Source organism: Diabrotica virgifera, chromosome 4 (genome assembly GCF_917563875.1).
Source record: "Diabrotica virgifera virgifera chromosome 4, PGI_DIABVI_V3a".
Classification (NCBI taxonomy): Eukaryota; Metazoa; Arthropoda; class Insecta; order Coleoptera; family Chrysomelidae; genus Diabrotica; species Diabrotica virgifera.
This window is the reverse complement of record NC_065446.1, coordinates 164,763,810-164,783,141: the sequence shown is the minus strand read 5'-3', so window position 1 is coordinate 164,783,141 and position 19,332 is coordinate 164,763,810. Positions and strand designations below refer to the sequence as shown.

At 31.8% G+C, this 19,332-nt stretch overlaps 1 protein-coding gene across 1 annotated transcript in view; it reads right to left on the bottom strand.

The window, feature by feature from the left end:
* The window catches only part of LOC114332328 (sodium/nucleoside cotransporter 2), a 100,663-nt gene that overhangs the window by 18,255 nt on the left and 63,076 nt on the right, over nt 1–19,332 (bottom strand). Inside the window, exons 6-7 of the mRNA XM_028282114.2 lie at nt 16,295–16,456; nt 5,064–5,157 (exon numbers count right to left, since the gene is read on the bottom strand). Coding sequence (XP_028137915.2) covers nt 5,064–5,157; nt 16,295–16,456 — 256 coding nt within the window. The remainder of the gene's footprint in view (nt 1–5,063; nt 5,158–16,294; nt 16,457–19,332) is intronic.

Here is a 19,332-nt window from a genome sequence, read left to right as displayed (position 1 = left end):
TTACTAGTAATAAGACATATAGTGCGGTAACAAAAGGTCGCAATGAAAATTATCAGAATGATAAATACCAAAAAACAACAGAGATTGAAAAAGAAACAGAACAAACCCTACAAATGATATTACAGGAGTTGAAAAAATTAAATGAAATGGTCACTTCCCTGGAATATAGAGTTCAAGGTGCTATTCCAAAGGTAAGAAATGGCTAATGATCTTAGAATTGTCGCATGGAATGCCAACGGGTTGTTTAATCATCAACAAGAACTACAAGCCATCCTTAACATCGAAAAAATTGATTTGTTTCTTGTCTCTGAAACGCATTTCACAAATCAATCCTACATCAAATTTAAAGGATATAAGGTATATCATACAATACACCCTGACAATGCGGCCAAAGGAGGCAGTGCAATCATCATAAAGGATAATATATGTCATCATGAAGAGTTGGAATATAAAACTGAACCATATTCAAGCCACATAAAAACTAAAACTTTTAAAATAAATATAAGTTCAATATACTGCCCACCTAAACATTCCATTAAAAAAGAGCAGTATAATGAATTCTTGAAAAGCTTAGGGGAAAGGTTCATTATTGGAGGTGACTTCAATGCAAAGAACACACACTGGGGCTCTAGAATCACTACTACTAAGGGAAAGGAGCTTTTGTTAGCCATTAAAGAACAGAGGTGTGAAGCACTATCAACTGGTAGACCAACCTACTGGCCTACGGGTAGAAACAAGACCCCTGATTTAATAGACTTCTTTATTATTAAGAATATTTCAAATAATTTCATAGACATTGATGTTTGTTGGGACTTAAATTCTGATCATTCCCCTTTAGTACTAACCATGAGTGACAGGATTATTAAAAAACAAAGTAACCCCACATTAACAAATAAATGGACGGATTGGGTAAGTTTTAAGCTAAGCCTTGAAGACAGAATAAATCTAAGTGTACCAATACAAAACGCAGAGCAATTAGATAAAGAAGCAGAATTGTTGGTGAACAATATCCAGCAAGCAGCATGGGAAAACACTCCTACGCTGAAACCTAGGCTAAAAGGAAACAATTATCCAAAGGAAATAAGGCACATGATAATTGAAAAAAGAAAACTGAGAAGAATTTGGCAACAAACAAGGTCTCCTTAAGATAAGACTAAACCAAATCGTGCAAGTCAACAACTCAAAAGAACTATTCTACAATTAAAGAATGACTCGATTAATTCTTACTTACAGGAGCTAACAGATGACGGTAGTACAGATTATTCCTTATGGAAAGCTACTAAAAGACTGAAAAGACCTATTATGCACTCTCCTCCTATTAAACTAGAAAATGGTAACTGGGCCAGAAGTAGTGCACAAAAAGCAGAGATATTTGCCATACATCTTGAAAATACATTCAAACCAAATGAACCTCAAGGGGATGAAGAAAGATGGGAGGAACCTGTTCAATTAGAGGAAGAAATTCGGCTAACTACACCAAAAGAAGTGCTTGAAGAAATAAGGGAAAATATTAATCCGAAGAAAGCTCCGGGCTATGATCTAATTACGGGTGAGCTGTTGAAAAATCTTCCCCGAAGAGCTATCGTAAAATTAACAAACCTCTTTAACGGTGCATTCAGATTAAAATATGTACCAATGATATGGAAGATGGCGGAAGTCATTATGATTCCTAAACCAGGAAAACCAGAACATGAGGTTTCGTCATACAGACCGATATTTCTGCTTCCTGTAATATCGAAGCTGTTTGAGAAACTGCTTCTTAAGCGAATAAAACCAATTAATGAAGCAAGGAATTTGATACCGACACTTAAATTGGGATTTAGAAATAAGCATTCAACAATTGACCAGGTGCACAGAATCACAAATATTATCGAAAGATCCCTAGAAGAAAAGAAAGTCTGTTCAACTGTATTCCTTGATGCTACACAGGCTCTTGATAAAGTCTGGCATGAAGGTTTAACATACAAACTAAAATGTTTTTTACCTATCCAGTACTCAAAACTTTTACAGTCATACATTAAAGAACGACATTTTAGAATTAAGCAAGAAGACTGTTTTTCAGACTTAAAAGAAATTAGAGCAGGTGTTCCACAAGGCAGTGTGTTGGGTCCGGTCCTATACCTACTATACACGTGTGATATACCTGTACTGGAAGACAACACAGTTGCCTCCTTTGCTGATGATACAGCTATTCAAGCAGTAGGAACGACAACTGAAGAGGCGACCAACAAGGTCCAAATAGCAGTTAACCAAATCTATAAGTGGACACAAAAATGGAGAATCAGGCTAAATGAAGCTAAATCTGTCCATGTTAATTTCACCAACAAAAAAATACAATATATCCCAGTTATAATCAACAACATCCAAGTACCATATGCAGATACTGCTAAGTATTTGGGTATAACATTAGATGCAAAACTACGCTGGAAGGTGCACGTTAAGAAAAAAAGGGAACAACTAAATATAAGATATAAAAAAATGTATTGGCTAATTGGAAGAAACTCCACATTGTCGATGCATAATAAGTTACTAATTTACAAACAAATATTGAGACCTGTATGGACTTATGGATGCCCACTATGGGGGTGTACTAGACCAAGTAATATAACAGTAATACAAAGATTCCAGAACAAAATTCTAAGAAATATTATAGATGCTCCTTGGTATGTTACAAACAGTGATATCCATAAGGACCTAGGAATGGAAACTGTGGATTTAATCATCAAGAAGATGGCAGGAAGTCACGAACGACTTCACATGCACGAGAATATTGAGGCAATCCAGCTCCTCGATACAACTGGGCAAGTTAGAAGACTGAAGAGGGCAAAACCTTATTAACTAGTTTAAGTGATAGGTGATAATGAAAAGCAGAGTATAGTGCTTGTGCGCGTTAGTGTGTATGCCAGAATAGTGCACTATCTTGTTAGGTTAGATAAGAGACGCTATGAGGTAAGCTCTTAATTTTAAGGAACAGTAATAATTTAGGTTAGATTAAAATTGCTCATTGGTCAAGTATGACCAGATTGTAATTGTAATAATCATCATCGTAGTGATGATTATGGGAAAAAAAAAGATATTGTCAATGGATAAGGCTATAACGTGGTAAAAAATCACTTAAATTGGACAACAGGTTTAGGAAATTCAAATCATCAAAAATGAAAAAATTTTTAGTGGATCGATTTTTTTGCACCGCAGTGTATATATGTTATATACTAGGCCAAACTACTTTGTCCTGAACGCGTTAGGATAAACTAGTATGGCCTAGGCCAAACTAGTTTGTCCTATCGCGCGTAGGCCAAACTAGTTTATCCTGATATAATAAAGACTCACACTTCAGGATAAACTAGTACGGCCTAGTACAACCTAGTAAAACCAACTAGTACAGCCTAGTAAAACCAATTTAGCTGAGTCGAAAGTAATTTAGCGAACATGTAAGGACTATTACATGCGGGGAATTCCCAAATCACGTCCCAACAGGGATGGCAAAAAAAATTATACATCGATATATTGTATCATATGATACATCGAATGAATGTTCTTGTATACTTAAATAATATAAAAAATAATAAATAAAAGGATAATTATCCACGTCCGTCTGCCCGTCTTCCCGTCTGTCCGTCTGTCTCTCTGTCTGTCCGTGAACTCAACTCCTCCGTCATTATACCAGGTAGAATAACAAATGAGGTGTCAAATGAAAGCTTATAATCCAAGGATGGTACTAAATGTGAGAAATTTGACCTAGGCTGTCTGTCCGCCCGACCGCGAATATAACTCAATATTATTGTTTGTTTGTTACGTGTAACTATAATTTTAATAAAAATGATTATTTTTCCATGAAAAAAGTATTTTATTCAATTTATTATTTATATTAAGCCGTACTAGTTCGCTGAATTACTTTCTTCTTCTTGGCTTTTTCCCCTTATGAGTATGCCGTTTTCGTCTTCCAGAGCACTCTATTCTCCCAGTCGCCATCTCTGAGGTATCTATCTATCATAGCATTTCCTATGTGTGTTTTCCATCGCACAGCAGGTCTTCCTCTCCGTCTTCCTCCCGCGGGTCCCAGTCCAGTAATCTTTTGGGCCACCTGTGCTCCGGCATTCTTTGTATATGCCCGTACCATTTCAGGGTTCTACTTTTACTACCACAACTTTTTTGTAATTGAGCATTCTACTTCTATTCTGATTCATATTTCCTCTATTATTATTCTATCCTCCCTGGTAATTTGTAGACTCCTTCTCATAAACTCCAATTCAACTGTTCGTATTTTATTTCGTATTATTGTTGTCACTGGCCATTCTTCCGCTCTTGTAGGGTAATATTCAGCACTATGCCCTGAATAATCCTTTTTTGTTTTCTTTAGTTAGAGTGTTCTTCCATATCACTCCATGGAGTGCTTTCGTGGCTTGTTTTCCCCGTACTATTTTCATTTCTATATCTTTCACACAAGTGCCATCTCGGTTTATCATTTACCCTAAATACTTAAAAGTCATACAACTCTTAATAGTGTCTTCTAACCTTACGTTTAAATCAGCAACCAATTCTGTAATCAATTATGTACTTTCGACTAGATTAAATTGGTTTAGACTAGGCTAAACTAGTTTATCCTGATATAAAAACATACACTTCAGGATAAACTAGTTTGGCCTGAAGTGCGCGTCTTTATATCAGGATAAACTGGTTTCGCCTGAAGTGTGTGTATTTATATCAGGATAAACTAGTTTGGCCTAGGTCAAACTAGTTTGTCCCGAAATCGGGTTTGGCTGGTAACATAAATATTGTAAATCTTGATTTCCAAAGTTTATACATTGTAAATTATGATTCGGGAGTGCTCTTAGTAGCATTTAACGTATCTTGGTTTGTTTATTTCTACTACATCTTGATTTTAAATTTAGTAAAAATGTCCTGGTCTATATAAACCCAAATAAACAACAATATTTAATTTTAATTTGACTCTAATACTATTCATTATTCCTTAAACTCTACATGTATTATTGTATAAAAAGTTTGTTTTGAATTTACTACTAGATCTCAAAAATCATAGTACATTTATCAGACTGATTTACCTGCAACGGTGGCGAATCCTGAAGTCATAACTGAGTGTATTTCTGAAGCAGTTAGATCTTTCAAATAAGGAGCTAAAATCAGAGGAGCCTCAGTCTATAACAATAGAGAAAGTAACTTAAAACATACTGATTGACAAAAAAGGTATAATAAACACCTACGTATGTTTATTAGTTAATTAATTAGTTCATTAATTTTTTACTAGTGTGGGAAAATTCTCGAGAATGAAAAATCGGAGAATATTCCCGAGAATATTCTCGATATGGAGAATTTTCTGAGAATTAACCTTAAGACGCGCTTATGGATATTGTTAAAAATGAAATAGAATACTAAAATCATTAAATATATACAAAATTATGAGACGAAACAACAGTGTTCTTTATATACAGTGCGTCCATAAAGTAAGGCATAAATTCATTATTTCGTAAACCGGCGACTTCAATGTAAAATCCAGATATAGGTCGATTTTTATTTTTAAATTACGATTTTTTGGCATATATATCATACTAGTGACGTCATCCATCTGGGCGTGATGACGTAATCGATGATTTTTTTTAATGAGAATAGGGGTCATGTGAAAGCTCATTTGAAAGGATACTAATAAACCTTAACATAATTATTTATACAGGGTGTACAAAAAAAAATTTTTTAATTAAAATAATCGAGACAAAAAGAAGAATGTATGTAATTTATTTCATTCAAAATACGTTTTACTGTTGTCAGAAAACAAGAAAAAAATTGTTTGACAAATAAATATTGTTTTTCGCTTAAATTCAATGTTAAAGCTGCCACCCACATGCCTCTAAGCAGTTTGAACACTTCGTTTAAGCCAAAAATCAATGTTAATTTTTCAAATAAAATTTTTTTCTGTTTTCTGACAGCAGTAAAATGTACATAAAACTAAATAAATTACATACTTACATTCATATTTTTGTGGCAATTAATTTAATTTAAAAAAAATGGCCACCCTATATAAATAATTATGACAATGTTTATATTACTGAATAGAGAATTTAATACCCTTTCAAATGAGCAATCACATGATCCCTATTCTCATTTAAAAAAATCATCGATTACGTCATCACGCCCAGATGGATTACGTCACTATTATGATATATATGCCAAAAAATTTTAATTCAAAAACAAAAATCGAACTGTTTCGGGATTTTTTCTTAAAGTCACCTATTTACAAAATTGTGAATTTATGCGTTACTTTATGGACGCACTGTATAACAAAATACAAAAACAACAGAAAACAAAATTTATTTGACAAAATAAAATGAAATTTTCTTAACAGCAAATACTGGATGTGGTGAGCTAATCAGAAAAAGATGAGGCCTCAGATTCAGAATCTATTTCTATCATTAGCTCATCTTGGTCATCTACATTTAGACCAGGGCGCATCTGTAAAAATATTAGTACATTTGGACGTTGAGAGGTGACTCAAACTTTTTTGCAGAAATTGCTTGAAAATAAATCAAATAATAATATTTGAGTTATCTTCCCTCTCAAAAAGGTCCGGAACATTGTTTAAATATAATCAAAATGTCAAAAAATGAAGGAAAAATTTGATTTTTTTCTTCGTTTTTTGATTATAACTTTAAAAGTATTCATTTCCGAGAAAAGTTGTACTGACATAAAAGTTGCGTAATTAAATTTCCTACAATATAAAGTTGGTTAACAATTTAAAAAATAGTCACCCTTTTTGCAAAATATCAATAATTGCGAAAAAAACATACAAAAACAAGTATTCGCATTTTACGTTTTTCAACCATTTATGCTACACTTAGGACCTTCATATTTCACTAAGAAAAACTGTATGATACAGTAAAATAGTATTGTAAATTTCGTTAAGATCGGTTTCATAGATTTTGCAAAATAAATTTTGCAATCCAGCTTTCGCAAAAAAAATTAATTTTTTCAAAATGTTACAGGACAGGAAATAAAGCAGATAGCAAGTTGAAATTTTTTTTTTGCTTATAGAAGTGTACTGTACCTTGCATTTGCAATTTTGCAAAGTTTAAATCGATCAAGAACACGGCGTCAGGAATTTTTTTAAATAAACATTAAATATTGGTGCTACGCGCAGGACAGCGGATAGTTTGCTCTGATTGGGCATTCCAATGACCTTTGATAATGATTAATACATTTTAATTTTTATTACATTTTGATATAAATAAATAAATTTGTTTATTGCAAAATAAAAACACTTACTCTATCCTTTGAAATAACACTTTAATTAGTAAAAATTTTCTTTGTTCATATATTTTAACTAAGAGAATAAAAGTTTATTATTTTTAAACATACATAATATGCAATTGTTTAAACAATATTTCACAAACAATAATAAAATTAGTTTGATTTTTGTGGAATTAAAATATTAAAATACAACAAAATATAGAGTAAGAAAATAATATATTAGATAAAGGTTGGAAGAAATTTTGGTGGAAATCAACTTGTGTGAATCGAACACCGCTGTCCTGCGCGTAGCACCAAAAACTAATGTTTATTTAAAAATTTTTTGTAAATTGCAAATGAAAGATACAGTACATTTCTATAAGAAAAAAAAATTCAACTTGCTATCTACTTTATTTTCAGTCCTGTAACAGTTTGAAAAAATGAATTTTTTTTGCGGAAGCTGGATTGCAAAATTTATTTTTCAAAATCTATTAAAGCGATCTTAATAAAATTTATAGCATTGTTTTACTGTATCATAAAGTTTTTCTGGGTGAAATGTGAAGGTTCTAAGTCTAGCATAAATGGTTGAAAAACGTAAAATGCGAATTAGTCCAGAAAGCCACTGCGCATCCGCTAGGAAAAATATTCTAATTCGGATTTTTTGCACAATCTTAATCAAAAAGGACTCCTTTTAACAAATTTGCATGTTGCCAGGACCAAAAGGTGGTCAAAAATTCTTTAAACATTTTTTTTTTGTTTTTTTCCCAAAAATTATTTTTTTTTGCATGGAAAAAAGTTTTTTTAGGTTTTTTGGATCATTCCAAACAGAAAAGGTCTTTAGTGACTTTTCTCTAAAAATGCTAGTTTTTGACATATAAGCGATTAAAAATTGAAAAATTGCGAAATCGGCCATATTTAACCCTCAAAAACTATGTGAAAAACTGAAAATTTGAATGTTGGCAAGTTAGATAGATATTCTTTAAACATCGATTGATGAAACCCCGAAGAGTTTTTTGCAATACAATATTCAAAACTCCTTTGTTTTTTAATTGCTAATCAAGCGTGCGCGACACTATTTTCCACCGACAGTATGGTGCAAATGAAAAGAATAAATTTGTTATTTCATAAACCGGCAACTTTAAGGAAAAATCCCGAAACAGGTCGATTTTTATTTTTAAGTTATGATATTGTGGCATATAAGGTATACTAGTGACGTCATCCGTCTGGGCGTGATGACGTAATCGATGATTTTTTTAAATGAGAATAGGGATCGTGTGGTAGCTCATTTGAAAGGTTCGTCAATTCTCTATTCAGTAATGTAAACATTTACATAATTATTTATACAGCGTGTCCTTCTACTTCTTTTTTGTCAAATAATTTAATTTAATAAAAATTTTTTGGACACCCTGTATAAATAATTATGTAAATGTTTATATTACTGAATAGAGAATTGAAGAACCTTTCAAATGAGCTAGCACACGACCCCTATTCTCATTTAAAAAATCATCGATTACGTCATCACGTCCAGATGGATGACGTCACTAGTATACCATATATGCCACAATATCATAACTTAAAAATAAAAATCGATCTGTTTCGGGATTTTTCCTTAAAGTCGCCGGTTTAGGAAATAACGAATTTATTCCTTTCATTTGCACCATACTGTCGGTGGAAAATAGTGTCGCGCACGCTTGATTAGCAATTAAAAAACAAAGGAGTTTTGAATATTGTATTGCAAAAACTTCTTCGGGATTTCATCAATCGATGTTTAAAGAATATCTGCCTACCTTGGCAACATTCAAATTTTCAGTTTTTCACATAGTTTTTGAGGGTTAAAAATGGCCGATTTCGCAATTTTTCAATTTTTAATCGCTTATATGTCAAAAACTATCATTTTTAGAGAAAAATCACTAAAGACCTTTTCTGTTTGGAATTATCCAAAAAACCTAAAAAAACTTTTTTCCATGCAAAAAAAATAATTTTAGGAAAAAAACGAAAAAAAAAACGTTCAAAAAATTTTTGACCACCTTTTGGTCCTGGCAACATGCAAATTTATTAAAAGGAGTCCTTTTTGAGTAAGGTTGTGCAAAAAATCCGAATTAGAATATTTTTCCTAGCGGATGCGCAGTGGCTTTCTGGACTAAATACTTGTTTTTGTATGTTTTTTTTTGGCAATTATTGCTATTTTCCAACTAGGGTGACCATTTTTTAAATTTTTAACCAATTTTATATTGTAGGAAATTTAATTACGCAACTTTTATGCTAGTACAACTTTTCTCAGAAATGAATAGTTTCAAAGTTATAATCAAAAAACGAAGACAAAAATCGAATTTTTCTTTCATTTTTTGATATTTTGATTATTTAAACAATGTTCCGGACCTTTTTGAGAGGGAGGATAACTCAAATATTATTATCTGATTTATTTTCAAGCAATTTCTGCAAAAAAATTTGAGTCACCTCTCAACGTCCATCTCAAAACAGATGCGCCCTGGACTAATTCTGCATTTCATTGTACTGATGAGAAGTTGTGGGATTTTGATTTCCACTAATCGCCAGCTCAGTCATGGATTGGTCTACGTCTAACAATTTTAAATTGTGAGCAATAAAAGTTACCTTATCACCGTAAGTTCACCAGTAAACCGGTTTCTTTTAGAGGAGTGGATAAAACCATAAGTACTAAAACTTCTTTCAGTCAATGCACTGGATGAAGGCATGCTTACCGTCATTGGACGAATCTAACAACTGTGTTGGATAAAAAGCAGTTGATGAATGTTTCTGTTGATCCTTTTTAATTAATTGTCTCGATCCCACTGGACATTTAACACATTTTACTAAATGTTTTGTCATTCTTGTTGCATTTTTCAAGTATTGACTATCATAAAATTTGCAAAAGTACTTGTTTTACCTTGTACAATGTTAATTTTACAGTAATTCCATACATTCCTTTTAAAGCGAGCACCACACTCTCGCGAAGTTACTTCGGGAAAGTTCACCGAAGTCCGAAGTACCCGTCACTACACACTCGTTCTACTTCGTGAGGAACACATTCACGCCGAGCGATAAGGACTTCGGTTCCTTTGACTTGGTCTGAAAAACCGCCACAGAATGCAAGTAGGCCGAGGCGCAGCAAAGTCACATGAACAACCTGTCTACACTCTCGTACTCGCTGATCTTCGATTGACTTCGCGAGTAGTATAGTGAGCGTTTTAGGTGTTTTAGTAAATTATGCTTTACTTCGATCCATTCTAAATATTTGCACGTTAATATAGCACCAAAACAATAAATACCAACACTGTAAACACCCAAGCTAGTGGTTTATGGGATTACCCAGCCCCGGCTACTTAGAATTTCGGGGATTTGATCTAAAATCGCGTGAAAGCGAAAAAGCATTTCATGGTGTTCGAGCTTCAAGAATAATAATGTTTGGGATGCAAAAAATATACGAGGTGAATTGGCAAAAACAATATAGAAAATTCTCGAAAAAAATTTTCTGCCCGAGAATATTCTCCCTGAGAATTTTCTGGCCGAGAATATTCTCTTGAGAATATTCTCTTCTTACATCACTATTTTTTACATATCGACTTTCACCTATGGAAAATTTTCACCCTTGGAAAATTGAGAACATAGAATATTCCCAAATAAAGAACGCCTAAACAACATTCGCTATGCAGATGACACCGTTATTTTGCAGACATTTTAAACAGTTTACAGCAACTAACAGACAAAGTAAGTGAACTAAGTGAAATATTTTGACTAAAAGTAAACATATCAAAAACTAAATTTATGGTCACCAGCAAAAATAAAACTAGAGACGTCCAACTGTTTAACAAGAATACACCAGTAGGCCGAGTAAAAGGGTTTATCTATCTTGGAACAACAGTAAACGAACAATGGGATCTCTCTCAAGAAATAAAATGTAGAATAGAGAAGGCTAGGAATACATTCAATAACATGGTTAAACTCTTTAAAAGCCAAAACATTAATCCAGAGGTAACAGTAAGGCTCCTACGATGTTATAATATGTTCTCAATATTATATTACGAAGTTGAATCCTGGACACTTACTGAAGCGATGGAGAAAAAACTTGAGGTCTTAGAGATGTGGCTATACAGGCTAATCCTAAGGATATCATGGACGGACAAGATAACCAACGAGACTGTACTACCAAGAATAAGAAAAGAGAGAGAAGTGATTTGCCCCTACCACTAAAAGGAGAAAGTTAGAATATCTCGGACACATAATGAGAAACGGCACTAAATACAGATTACTGAAAATAATCTTTCAAGGCAAAGTATTCGGAAAGCGAGGAAATGGGAGAAGAAGAATATCATGGTTGAAAAACCTAAGAACATGGTTCTCCACAAGAACAACTAATCTATTTAAAGCACCAGTTAATAAAATAATTGTAGCCAGAAAGATCGTCAATATCCGAAACGAATAGGTACCAAAAGAAAAAGAAGATATCGACTTATATTGTCGTGAACAACAAGTAAAACAATTTTCAGTATTACTACGTCGGTCAATAAGTCCCGGGACTAACCATAAGATGGCGACTCTAATGAATTTTCCATTAAACATTTCAGTAACCTTCAAAAGTCTAACTGTCCTAACTACTAACATATCTGGGACATGATAGGTCGCAGGTTCTTGGATTTACAACATTATCCACAGACTTTAGTAGCTCTTACTCACGAAGTAACAGTAGCTTGGACTGAGACACATTAAGAGAATATCGACCCCCTGATCAGAACCAAGCCCTGAGTCTAGAAGAGAAGTCGTGGATCCTTAAGACATCATTGAACAAGCTTCTGCATTAAGTTGATGAATCAAGCTGAAAATTTAATCATTTTAAAGAAAGACAGCTTTAGATCAGCTTCCGATACAGGTTCACCATCATCGGTTGACATATGTTTCTCCTTTTTAGAATCATCAGAACTGCCTGTGGTGTAACCTGAAGCGAACTAAATCTGGCAATCTACTAAGCAAAATAATAAACAATTATTTGAAAATGTGACAACTATTTCAACAAAATAGGAAAGAGAAAATTCACTTTTGAGTCTATTTTTAATATTTCCATTAGTAGTCTGGGCAGATAATCGGAGAATAGGCCATTTTTGGGAAAAGTTATTTACCAGCAATTTTATTGCTGGAATCGAATCTTATGATTGTATATAACGTGTGATCCAAAATTATTGTCACCATAGGTGGCTCTGAACGACAGAGATAGCTAAACAGTGCATGTCTATTCTTAATTCAGATATACTTTCCAGTTTACGTCAACTTTGCAGTGTACGTCAACTTAACAAGAAAAGTAAGGTTATGTAGAGATCTTATTTAATTTTATTTATTATTGTTACTTATAATTTTGTTAATTCATTTTATTTTTGATTAAAGTTCTGGTTTTGACTGATTTTTTATGTTTTATAATGTTAATCAAAATTAATTGATAAACCAATGATATAAATTCAGATTAAAACAAGACATACGTAATTTTTTGCACGGCTAGCTTTGATCCCAATAATTGTGGATCGCTCGTTATTAATAATATAGGTATGCAAAGTTCGCAGATAGTGTGCTACTTTTTTTATAAACAAAATGGCGCCCGAAAATCGTGTTTTTTCAATTTTTGCTCTTTAACTCAAAGATTTTAACTTTACACCAAACATACTCAAATAAAAATTTACCATAATTAAATTCTGCATAGAGACGTGTTTTTCCCGATTTACTTCGACGAAAATTTTCCCCGGAAAATGCGGGTTTTTCCAACAAAATTTTAGGGAAATAATTGTTTATCCATAATCAAATCACTTGGTAATATAAAAGCTCTTTTTGTATAGATTACAATTCCAGAAGACTATAGAAAATTGAATGAACAGTTTAGCAACAATTGAATTGTTAATTAAAAATTTACGGTCGCTATAATAACCACAATAATTATGATACATAAGAATAACTACGATTTTTGTATAAAAAGACACTGTATCTATCTAATGTACTTTACATAATTGAAATTGGACTATTTAAGCGGCCTCAGGAATATTTTAAAATTATAAACTATTTTTTGGCTTATAAACAAATAGAATATCTCGGGAAATATTAAATTCAATTAAATCGTGAAAACGGCATTGAAAAAAAGCGGCAGGACGCTTCTTTTAAAAGAAAAAACGTTTAAATGTGATGAGTGGTTCCTGAGACGCAACCGGTCAAAATTGACCGGTATTTACGGCAAAGATATAAACAATAGGGTTATAATTTTCAAACCATCACCTTTTTATTTTTATCCTCTTTCTCCACACTAATTTTTATAACTTTAAAATATTCATAACATATATTTTTATAATAAAAACTATCGATATTACGAGTAAAAATTGGCAAAAATAGCAAAATTCCAATCAAAAGTTAGGTTGGAGAAAATGTAATCTGAAAGTTCAAAATCGGTATACGTTAAAAAAAAAATGCATTTTCTCGGCTTCCCATGGACCAATTTTCTTTATTCTTTTTTTGTTCCCAATTAACTAGAGTGGAGCCATCTAACTAACGCATTATTAAATGTCAAAGTTGCTTTTGTTTTGTTATAATAAATTAATTTATGTATTATAACAAAAATTTTTAATTTGTTTAAATAAAGATTATTTCAATAATTACACAGCATTCAAATGAGAATATTTGTGTTTTTAACTTTAAAAGCTACACTTGTAGTTTGTAGTAAGTTTATCTAAAAAAAGTCTACAACTGGAAAAAATATGTAGTTTTCTTTTCTTATAAATAAATTAATCTATTATAACAAAACAAAAGCAAGCTTGACAATTAATAATACGTTAGTTAGATGGCTATACTCGAGATACTTGGGAACAAAAAAATAATGAAAACAATTGCTCCATGGGAAGCCGAGCAAATGTAGTTTTTTAACGTCTACCGGTTTTGAACTTTGAGATTAGATTTTCTGCAATCTAATTTTTGATTGGAATTTTGCTATTTTTGGCAATTTTCACTCGTAATATCGATAGTTTTTATTATAATAATATATGTTATGAGTATTTTAAAGATATGAAAATTGGTGTGGAGAAAGAGGACAAAAATAAAAAGGTGATAGTTCGAAAATTATGACACTATTATTTATATCTTTGCCGTAAATACTGGTCAACTTTGACCGGTTGTATCTCAGGAACCACTCATCACAATTAAACAGTTTTCTTTTTAAAAAAAGCGTCCTGTCACTTTTTTCCAATACCTTTTTCACGATTTAATTTAATTTAATATTTCCCGAGATATTCTATTTGTTTATAAGCCAAAAAATTGTTTATAATTTTAAAATATTTCTGAGGCCGCTTAAATAGTCCAATTTCAATTCTGTAACGTACATTAGATAGGTACAATATCTTTTTATGCAAAAATCATAGTTATTCTTATGTATCATAATTATTGTGGTTATTATAGCGACCGTAAATTTTTAATTAATAATTCAATTATTGTTAAACTGTTTATTCAATTTCCATCGGCTTCTGGAATTATAATCTATACGAAAAGGGCTTTGACATTACTAAGTTATTTAATTATTGATAAACAATTACTTATCTAAAATTTTAGTTGGAAATTAAAGATTTTGTTGAAAAAACCCGCATTTTCCGGGAAAAATTTTCGTCGAAGCAAATCGGGAAAAGCACGTCTCTATGCATAATTTAATTACGGGGAATTTTTATTTGGGTATTTTTGGTGTAAAGTTAAAATCTTTGGAGCTATAGAGCAAAAATTGAAAAAAATACGATTTTCGGGCGCCATTTTGTTTATAAAGAAAGAAGCACACTATCTGCGGATTTTGCATACCTATATTATTAATATATACAATTATTATATTCGATTCCAGCAATAAAATTGCTGGTAAATAACTTTTCCTTGTATTTTGCTAATTAGCCCAGAGTATAGGTTGAAAAGTTTGACTTTCAGTTGCCAGATGTCGCTAGACACCTACTCCATAAACGTAAGTTGCAATGCGGGGATAAGCTCTGGGAGTTTCTTCACTTAGGCGAGGCTAGTCCAGAGAGCAGCAAACCTACGCCTCTCTGATGATTGACTCAAAATTAGAGTCGAAAATTGTCGATTTAGAGTGCTGGTTTGCGCTCTCTGTACTAAGTGAAAAATAAGACAGTTTTGCCTTCGCATTGCAACTGAATAAAAATGGTATAATTTTTATTTCTTTTTTATTTTTATTTTTATTCCTTGTTGACAGTCTATAATCTCTAAGCTTTTTAAAAATTTTAAAGCATACAGAATGATAAATGGCGGACATAAGAGAATCTACAATTTGAATTCATCACCTATCCGCTTATCTAGATAAAACTCCAACAGAATTCTGCTTCCTTAGTACTCAATACTCAAATATGAGTAAAATAAAATAAGGACTAAAAGCTTAGATTATAGATTGTGACTAAGGATTCTGCCTTCCGACCTAAAAGAGAATTTTCTCTTTTCTATTTTGTTTAAATAGATGTTGCTAATGGGTCCATTTGCAAATAGTTGTTTATTATTTTGCTTAGTAGACAGCCAGATTTACTTCGCTTCGGGGTACACCTCAGGCAGTATTGATGGCTTTAAGAAGAAGAAACATATGTCAACTGATGGTGGTGGTCCTGAATCATATTAAATATAAAGCTGTCTTTCCCCATTTTATTTTACTCATATTTGAGTACTAAGGAAGCAGAATTCTGTTTGATTTTTATCTAGATAAGTGAACAGGTGATGAATGCAAATTTTAGATTCTCCCATGTCCGCTATTTATCGGTATGTTTGCTTTATATATTTTTTATTTAGGTTAATGCCTTGACAACTGACAACTAATGGCCATTGGCCTAACTTATAAATTTTAAAAAGCTCAGATTATAAATTATCACCAAGGAAGAATTTCTTCTTTTCTATTTTGTTTAATATATTTACTAGTAAGTACTACTGAGAATGTATATCAAAAATTAATAAAATCGGATAAATAATATAATATGTAGGTGTTTATTATATTTTGTCACTCAATATAATTTACTAATGGAAAATATTATATACTTACCATTCCCAAAAAAATGTTGGCAGCGCTGTTTACGCTTTCACATATTGAAGTACCCATTATTAATTTTAATAAACTGCCGATAGCAAGAACTATGTTTTGCATAATACCATAATAATATAAAATATTTACCAAAAAACTTATGAAATATACTGTTGACAGAGACTAAAAAAAATATAGTTTTAATAAATAGTATATAATTAAACTAATTTTATTGTTACTACAAAACTAAGTATAAAACTTCCTAATTATGAAATTTAATAGTTATTGTAGTTTTATAACTACACTTGGTGCAAAATTAACCGGACACCTTAAAAATGGGTCATTTTTGATGTTTTGAATTTCCTAAAACTGTTGTCCGATTTAAGTAATTTTTTAATATGTTATAGCCTTATTCTTTAACAATATCACTGCAGTAATATTATTGCCAAACATGTAAATTTTTATTGTTTACCGGGTGTACCAATGAAACTGTGTTTTTTCTCAAACTTCGCACCTCCCTGTAGAATATTCTAACATTTATAAAATGAAATCAATGGAAAAATTCCAATAGTTGGCTGTATACCATAGTTTAAAAAACTCATACAGAAGTAAAAACTTTAAGTTGTATACTGATATAAAATGGTTTATTAAAAAACTTCATAAAAAGTCGTACAAATTCTGCTGAGTAGTTAAAACTAGCACACCAATTACAGTGGTAACATTATAATATATGGTTTACATGACATATTTAAATAAAATATGGTGAATTCCAGTCGATGTTGAAGGATTAAAATACAGTTTTTCGAGCAGGGAAGCATATTGCCCTTTAAGCATGTACTATTTTAATCCTTCAACATCGACTGGTATTCACCATATTTTATTTAAATATATCATGTAAACCATATATTATAATGTTACCACTCTAATTGGTGTGCTAGTTTCAACTACTCAGCAGAATGCACTGAAGATGTTCTGAATTAGAACGAAAACGTTTTGCACGACTTTTTGTGAAGTTTTTTAATAAACCATTTTATACCAGTATACAACTTGAAGTTTTTACTTCTGTATGAGTTATTTACAAAATGCTCAAATTAAAACCCAACTATAGCCTCATGTTTTCTCAAGGTTCTGTTTTTTTATTCATTCGGTTATGTTGGACCATAAAAAAGTTAGCTACTTTAACAATTAGCCGTGTTTTTCATCAATACAGGGTGTTTTTTCTAAATAAGTATGGCAAACTTCAAGGAGTAATTCTACATGAACAAATAATGACAGTTTGCTTTATTAACTTATGTCCGCAAATGCTTCGTTTCTAAGATAGAGGATGTCGAAATTTTTGTTACAAACTGACGATTTATTTATTGCTTTAAAACCGGTTGAGATAAGCAAATAAAATTTGGTGGATTTTAAAACGTAGTTATTGTACATTTTTTGACATACAAGTAAGAATTTAATATTCACTGGCGTACATACGGGTAATATGACCCGTAAAAACATGGCTAGCTGTTAAAGTACCTAACTTTTTTATGGTCTAATGTAAGCGAATAAATCCAAAAAAAAAATTTTGGGAAAACATGGTTGGATTTTAATTTCAGTATTTTATAAATGCTAGAATATTCCACAGGGTGATGCGAACTTTGAGAAAAAAACACAGTTTGATTGGTACACCCGGTGTACAATGAAAATTTATCTGTTTAGGAACAATACTATTACAGTGATATTGTTAAAAAATAAGGCTATAATATATTTAAAAAATCACTTAAATCGGACAACAGGTTTAGGATATTCGAGATATCAAAAATGACCCATTTTTAAGGTGTCCGGTTAATTTTGCACCCCAGTGTATTAACTTAGTATTACTAATAATTGTAAAACTAAGTAGGTATGTAAATTATACTAATTGTAAAAACAAAACAAAAATCTAAAATTTCTATCATGATTTAGAAAAAGTATTAGCATCTACAAAAAAAAAACACGAGCTCAATATTGTGATGTGAGATTTTGAAGAAAATGGAATTAAAGCACTCTGTGGTGTTTTCTTTAATATAATTTATGACACTGGTATATTACCAACTTACGTGTGCTTACGTTGACATTTGTCCCAGTATAAAAGAAACATTGTGCAAAGACATGCAGGGATTATCGGACAATAAGTATGATGAGAGACAATATTGGAGGAGAGAATTATAAATACTTACTTACTTCAGATTTGGGAGTGGCTGTCGAGGTATGACATAACAAAATGCTAGAAATATTGAAAACAGCTGAATTATATTTACGAATAATTATAAATCTATACTTGGATTAAGGGGGGGGGGGGGGGTATGGTTTGAAATCAACATATCAAGCACATTTTTGTGAATTTTCTTCGAAGCTATGGCACAGTTATTTTCTTTTTAAATTAAATAAACATATTAAGGTGATACAGTAGCGATCAACAGGTGGCAACAAACGCGGTCCAATATTGCGAAAGTTCTGCGAACTTTCAAAAGTGAGGCAACAGTGCGTCGGTAATTCGCCACACTGACAGTGACGTGTATACTATCAAAAACAATAATTTTTATACACATAGGCGCGAAATGTTGCCAAGTCAGTGACGTTCGATTTCTTGTTATAAAAAAATCGATTTTTAGTAGTTCCAAGATTACACAAAATCTAGGCATGGGATAAAAAAGTTTATTTGAAGAAAGTGTATTTTTTGTATTTCTTAATGGCGGTACAGGCTCCTTTTTTCAATATTTTATTTAGTTGTAGAGTAATTTCCACATACCAACATATTCCTGAAATTGGGCTCTGTACCGCCATTCTTTATTATATTACGAATATGTGTGCCAAATATCTCGACAAAATATTCAAAATTAGAGCCGCAATCTTGGAACGCGTTTGTTGCTACCTGTTGATCGCTACTGTTTCCTCTTAAGTATAATTCAAAGAATATTTAGAAAAAAATTCAATCCAACATATTGAAAAGTAAGCCATTGGTGACAAATTTTGACAGGCAGCTCACAAAAAAATGGATTTTGCGGTTAACATCAGAACTCATCACTAGATCATACGAA